The 7,325-nt window shown below is 40.3% G+C and overlaps 1 protein-coding gene across 1 annotated transcript in view; it reads right to left on the bottom strand.

The window, feature by feature from the left end:
• reps1 (RALBP1 associated Eps domain containing 1) overlaps positions 1-7,325 on the bottom strand; it is a 24,612-nt gene that overhangs the window by 4,807 nt on the left and 12,480 nt on the right. Inside the window, exons 7-16 of the mRNA XM_008397366.2 lie at positions 6,627-6,690; positions 6,382-6,536; positions 4,724-4,845; positions 4,344-4,424; positions 3,948-4,035; positions 2,375-2,476; positions 1,303-1,363; positions 839-1,037; positions 548-742; positions 337-426 (exon numbers count right to left, since the gene is read on the bottom strand). Coding sequence (XP_008395588.1) covers positions 337-426; positions 548-742; positions 839-1,037; positions 1,303-1,363; positions 2,375-2,476; positions 3,948-4,035; positions 4,344-4,424; positions 4,724-4,845; positions 6,382-6,536; positions 6,627-6,690 — 1,157 coding nt within the window. The remainder of the gene's footprint in view (positions 1-336; positions 427-547; positions 743-838; positions 1,038-1,302; positions 1,364-2,374; positions 2,477-3,947; positions 4,036-4,343; positions 4,425-4,723; positions 4,846-6,381; positions 6,537-6,626; positions 6,691-7,325) is intronic.

Genomic DNA, 7,325 nt, shown 5'->3' on the forward strand with positions numbered 1-7,325 from the left:
ATATATATATATATATACAGATCTATTTATAGAGATAAACTAGATAGATAACTCTAGATAGATGCAGATCTCGATAGATATAGATTGATAGAGAAAGAGACAGATAACTAGCTACCTATCTAGCTAAATTATCTATCAAATTATCAATTTATCCATTCATCTTTATAGCTATCTACCTAGCTAGCTAACTAGCTAGTTAGCTAGATAGAGCATTTGGTCTCCTTGGAGCAAAATGGCTCCTTTATGTTATAAAAATCTCATCCATCACATAAAATTCATTGTTTCTGATCAAAATACTTTAGTAAGTCGCTGCATAGAGTTTAAGAATCGACTTACAGAGTTGACTGTAGCCGACGTTCTCTCATCTGCTGGGCCGTCACTTTTCACTGTTCTTAAAGGGCCGGCTCCCTCTGATATCTTGTCCGCCTGTTGGTGCAAACAACAAAATCAGTACTTTCAGTAATTACACAGGAAATTGAGACACTACTTAAAACATTTTCACAACAAAGCAAAGAATGAGAATAGTTGCGGCCAGGTGCGAGCGTACCTGTCCCGCCTCGCTGTGCTTGTCAATGTCCGGCAGGCTGGACGGCTGCTCAGACGCAGCAAACGCCTGAAACTGGCTGAAGTCGGCGAAGTTGGGTTGCTGAGGAATCTGCTGCGGGGAGGTGGTGGTGAGAACAGCGCCCCCTGCAGGGACACCCTCTGCCTCCACACGATGCCCAGTGAGCGGTACCGACGACTGCAAGCGGGCGGGACAGGAAATGGATCAGCGGAGGCTTTTGTAACGTTAGCAGGAAGTAAAACCGGTTTGTTTTTGGTCTTTCAGCGCGGTTACCTGTGTGGGCAGCGGTCGAGGCGGCACCGCAGGAGGAAACGCTATCGCAGACGGCTGGGGCTGGCCTGGTGCCGCCGGGGCAGCGAAGGTGCGATTCATGTCCAAAGACGACGAGCGAGAGTGGGACTGCTGGGGGCGAGGAGGCGGAGGGGGCGGGGCTACGACCTTCAGCGCCTCTGGAGACGCACCGGACTGAGACCTGAACGCAAAGGGATAAAATATTTACACTTTATCCTTCAATTGGCACCAATCCAAACAGAAACCGGAAATAAAGCCTCACTTGAGGTCCATAAGCGATACTAAAATTATTCTCCAGCCTCTAAATAAATGAATGTATTTATTGACAATTACAGATGAGATTTTGCCAAGTTACTTGTGTGAAATTATGCCAACAAAATGAAATTATTGTAAATGACAGGATAACTGAAAGTTTTGTTCTAAATTATAAAATAAGACAGACAGACCTTTGCCTGGTGATTGGCTCCTGATCTGACGTGAACGAGTCGGAGCTGCTGTAACCATCACCTATAAGAGAGGAAATTAATAAAACACGTTTCCCACAGGAGAGTTTCAACTCATTATTATACGTCATGATTTATTACTGTTATTAATGATGTCTGGTGATGGTATAAAGTAGCTAAAATGCAACAAAATCTGAAGCTGACCTGACTGATGAGAGAACAAAACTCTAATTTAACAAAAAAAATCCCCCAACTTTAATAATCAACGTATAAAATATAAGTCAACCTTTTATTTCAAATATATAAAATGACTAATTTATGAAACAATCAAAACAAATGATCTAATTAAATGCGTAAAAACAAAATATACAGAAAAAGTATTAAAAAAAATCTCTAAAAAATTTCTCACCATATTTTCTGGCATTTAGTGAACAGAAATAATTTTGGTGAATTTAATTGACCTAAAACAAGTTTAGTTTAATTTAACTTTAGACAGTGAGAAAAAATTTTCTTTTTATTATTAGGTGAATGAACATATGTAGTTCAGGTCTTTAATCAAACGATAGATTTCACTTCGTTACAAAACCGTGTGAATATCAAGCACTTTCCAAACCTTGAAAATACCTAATTCAAGCATTTTCAAGGATTTTAAGCACCTGTACGAACCCTGAAAACAAAACAGAAAATAAATAACCACACCACGGATCCCTTTGTTTCAAAACCGGTTTGACTTTTCAATCCCATAATTAGTAAATAGAGTTAATCTGTGCTGTTTATAATAGTTTCAGTATAAATAAATAATTTTTTTAATCCATTCGACTTCTTTCTGGACGACTAAATTTAATTAAATCCACAAATTTGTTTGGATTTTAACAAAATTTGTCATCAATGTGATCACTTTAGTGAAAATGACTCAACAAGCCCATAAAGTACCATTTTTAACCAGAACTACAATTAATTTGTCAGATTAAGAATATTGACTAAAACATTAAGAAATAAAAGTTGCCTATTTTAATTTCTTTCTAAAGTCAGGATCCTTCCTGAGGAGCTTTAGCGCCACCTTTTGGCCACTCACCGACGGTGTTGGCAGCCACAAACTTCATGGAAGGAGGCAGTTTGGTTTCTTCGGACAGTTCTGGGGGTTTTGCCAGCAGCGGACTGGTAGGATGGTTATGATCTGGAAAAATACAATGAAAAGGCAACAGAAAATATGTTTTCATAAAACGATAAATTCAAGAAATGCATTTCCCCTGCAGTGCTGTAGAGTAGCATTTGCTCTTTTGTTCTGTTTTTGTCAAACACGAATGTTTAGATGGATGGATAAAGAATTAGGTCAAATAATAGCAACAGTTCTGCACAGTGGCGCAGTTGATAGAACTGTTGCCTTGCAGCACGAAGGTTCTGGGTTCGATTCCCGGCCCCGGTCTTTCTGCATAGAGTTTGCATGTTCTCCCTGTGCATGGTGGGTTTTCTCCRGGTACTCCGGTTTCCTGCCACAGTCCAAAAACATGACTGTCAGGATAATTGGTCTGTCTAAATTGCCCGTAGGTGCGAGAGTGTGTGTGCATGGTTGTGTGTCCTRTGTGTCTCTGTGTTGCCCTGTGACAGACTGGCGACCTGTCCAGGGTGACCCCGCCTCTCGCCCGGAACGTTTGCTGGAGATGGGCACCAGCAACCCTCCTGACCCCACTGAGGGACAAGGGTGTAAAGAAAATGGATGGATGGATGGAATAGCAACAGATATTGAAGCTAATATCTCATTAAATTTAATACACGAGAAAATGACAAACATCCGTTTAGATCAGGGGTGGGTAATCCTGGTCCTGGAGGACCGGTGTCCTGCAGCGCTTATACGTCTCCCTGGTCAAAACACACTTGAATCCAACATCTGAATCACCTCCTCAGTGCAGGCAGGTTCTCCAGAGTCCTGCTAATGACCTCATTATTGGACTCAGGTGTGTTGAAGCAGAGACATCTAAAAGTTGCAGGAGGCCCACGAGGCCTGGAGTTGCCCACCCCTGGTTTAGATGTTTCTTGGCAAGCCTCATTTTCCTCAGTTAAGGTCAGAGTTCAAGACTCTACAGCAGGGGTGTCCAAAGTGGGTCCTGGAGGGCCGGCATTCTGCACATGTTTTAGTTCTCTCCCTGGTTTAACACACCTGCATCAAATGATGGCTCATTAGAGGCCTAAGGAGAACATTGACTTGCTGAGATGGTTGTTACAACCACTAGGGAGAGAACTAAAACATGCAGGATGCCGGCCCTCCAGGACCGGCTTTGGACGCCCCTGCTCTACAGTTCAGAAAGGCAGCATCATGGCAGAGCAGCAGCATGATTTGCTTACAACTTTTCTGGTTGCTGCATTGCTTTTTGGAGCAATTATTCACTCTAGTTGCAGATGATGTGCAACTTTAAGGATTTTTGCTTCTTTTCTTTTTACTTTTGGACAGCTGTCATGTGTAACCGTGGCAACAACGTGTCCAAATAATACCTGAACTGTGACTGCAAATAGAAAAAAAAACCGAGCCTTCAAAATCATTTTCTCCATTGAAAAAGCTTCAAACTTGAGTCAAAAAAATTTAATCACAATTTTACCCTTGGAAAGCAGAGAAACAAAACCAGAAACCAGAAACCAGAAACCAGTCGTACCGCTGCCCGTCCTCTTCAGCTCCATCTCCTGCATGTGAATCTTACTGGGAGTCATCCGGATGGGAACTGGGTGAACGATGGCCGTGTCCTGAAAGACACCCAGCCACATAATGAGCTCCAGGCTAAAACAGGCAGTTTGTTTCAATTTAGTCGATTACAACAACCACTTCAGACGCAAAGTGTCATTTTACGAGCATCAATGTTCGAGCACAAGATTTATTTTCGAAGTATTTAAGGAATATCCGGTTTGCTGGAGGAAAACGAGCCGATTTCCTACAGAAGTTGAATCAGAAATCAACATGCACAGAGAGGATGATACAGACAGAAAAAGATCCAGGAAGGGTTAATGTCTGTGCATTACTCTGTGAAACCGTGCATGCCAAGTGATTGACTTACAGGGTCAGCTGGTGCAATGTTAGAGTCAAATTGGGTCAGAGTTTGTGAGCTGGAGGAGCGCTCGCTAAACGTCTCCCACTGCTGCAGGAGACAGACAGCAAGAAAAAAAAAAAACAACAAACATGTCAGTCAGCCGGAAACAGTGACATCACACTTTTATTGAAAAATCCTCGAGTTTGGGAGCGACTGTGGAGGCTAAACTACCGTCACGGTCCCAAAGAGGGCGGGAAGAGGTGCTGAATTAGCAATAATTATGTTTAATGATGAGGAAGAAGAGATGAAATCTTGAGCAATTAGGATGAATCAAATGCAAACCAAGCAAAGAGCAAACAGAGGTTTGAGTGTAAAAGTGTAAGAATGCAGAGGCGTGATGGTTGAACCTCGCTGCTCTGGTTCATCTCTGGCCAGGCCTGGTTGAGCGAAGGCATGGAGGGCGATTTGTTGGGGGTCACCTCCACCGGCGAAGCCGAGTACCCGACTTCAGCCGCCGGCTCAGGAACTTCTGGACACGAAAAAACCAGGAAGYAAAAAACTCAATGAAATTAAAACCCTCATTTCCTGGGATACAGAAAGACAATTTAAATCTTTAAAACATTTAACTTATAAAACAAATCACATAAAACGGAGGTTTCTGACTTCCTTGTCCTTCATATGAAGAAAATCATAAATAGCTACAAAATCTAAACTCCAGCTACCAGCAAAACACTGAATCACATATTTAGGTCATTAACAGATACAAGTTTCWACATTTGTTACATTTTCAGCTGCTGCYGTTCGTTTTCACACTGCATTGAGTCCCAAACTAATTTAAACACCAGTTCCCCTCCTCGCCTGTGGGGGCGCTGCACAAAGAACTACCGAAGGAAACGACATGAAAACAAGCGCAAATTCCTTCTTCATAAAACGTAAACAAAAATGAAGCAGCTCCAGATTGTAGCAGTTGTATGATTTCTGTTTTGGTAAAAAATCCATGAGGCATTTCTCCCGTTAGCGCTAGGCTAGGCTCTTTTGGTTGTATTTACCCAGAATGCCCTGCGTTGTAATCTGCTACAAACTAGAATTCGATTCAAGTGGACTAAACAACACAACTACGACATTGTTTGCTTTTGTTTTCAAGAATGTATTTAATACAAATTAAAGGGGCTCCTTTAATCTCCTAGCACAGAGGTGGCCAAACTGCGGTCCGGGGGCCATTTGTGGCCCTTGGACTGATTTTTTGCAGGCCACAACCACAATTCAAAAATGATACAAAGTTGGCTCGTCGATGCAGATGGAGACTTTTAATTTGTAATCAGGGTGTTACACAGGGAAATGTAAAGTACAACACAAAGTATTTGTCTTTTTATAACCAAGTTTTAACAAAAGTTAAAATCAAAGCAGCAAGCGTTGTGAAAGAAAGTGACCCAAATCCTGTTATTACTGAAAATAAATTCATTCCATCAAAACTAAATGTCTTTCTTCTAATACAGCAAATAGGCAAAAATAGTAGTAAATAGTTGATTTATGCCAAAAACCTCAACCTTAGAAATTTTTTTAGATAAAAACTTTCATAGGATTAATATCAAGAAATTTTCTTTAAAAAAAAAACATGGAAATTTAAATGAAATATTTAGAAATTTTCTAGAAAACTTCTGCTTTCTTGAGAGAAATTTACTCCTTTTTTCTGGATTTTGTTTTTTGATTAATAGAAATTTTCTAAAACAAAAAACAAACAAACCTGAATTTTAAATTAAAATTTCAATATTTTCTAGAAAATGCCTGAGATTACTCACAAACTTTCTGCTTTTTTGACTGAATTTTATTATTTATTTTTCTTATCTGCAATGGCCCTAATATGTAAAAATCGCTTTCAATATTTGGATTTACAATAAATATCAAGCTACTTTATGCGCTTGATTTTAGGTTGCTTGTTTCGGCCGGCGACTACTTTGGCTCACTTGGTAAAAAGTTTGGACACCCCAGTCTTAGCATCATCGAGTCTTTGCTTATAAAAATGCACATSAGCTTAAACAGACGAGTCAGCAGAATATGAGCAAACCTGCTGAGTCGTCCAGATCAATCAGCTTCGGCATGAGGCTTTCTGGAAGTTTCTCTGGAAGGTCGTAGCCGTTTTTTCTGGCCACGACGAGGTGAAAGGCCGCGCAGAACTCGTCCAGGGTCAGAGCTCCGTCTTTATCGAAGTCCGACAGTTCCCTTCAAATAACAGGAGAAAAGCTTTTCGGTTTTAGGGCCCCGAGTTTGAGTGCAATGCTGCAGGAAGCATCAGCAATAATAACAACTCACCAAATATGTGACAGCTCTAAAATCGGTAGCTTTGATTTAGTGAAAAACTCTTTCGCGGCTGAACCTGAAACACACAAAAAGTGACGTTTAAAACACTTTTKTTGTTACAACCTACGGAGCCCCATARGGGACATGGGAGAAAATGTTTCCTTTGCATTAAGCAAATACACACCGGTCTATTTTTTATGGAGTCACAAATGTCAATTTAAAATTTCAAATACAAACACATTTAAAGAGCCTCAGTGAAACGTGTTCATATATTCTTAACTCTTTGGTGCAAAATAGTGACTGAAAATCAGTTTATTCACTGCATGTTTATGTAAGGTTGACCATTAGTAACCATTCAGACGACCAACACAGAAAGACAATAAAAACTGTCAGATGACTTTATTACTATGTGAAAATAACTCAGAAATGGTCCAAATAGTTTGGATATATTTTTTTTATTTCTTTCCTTCTTACAGAAAGTTTCTGTTTATATCATAGATGTGCGGTGAATTTCTATCCTAAAGATAAATATATAAAACTTCAGGTATTTYACAAACAAGATAATAACGTACATGGAAAAATCTCWCGAAAACCTGAAATTATAGCAGAAACTATGGTGGCCACCATAAGAAAGACCTTCAGTATTCAGCTATGCAGCATGAACCGATGAGGACAGTATGGAGAGAGAAGGCAAAACTATAGAGAGAGAAG

This window comes from Poecilia reticulata, linkage group LG21 (genome assembly GCF_000633615.1).
Source record: "Poecilia reticulata strain Guanapo linkage group LG21, Guppy_female_1.0+MT, whole genome shotgun sequence".
NCBI classification, from domain to species: Eukaryota; Metazoa; Chordata; class Actinopteri; order Cyprinodontiformes; family Poeciliidae; genus Poecilia; species Poecilia reticulata.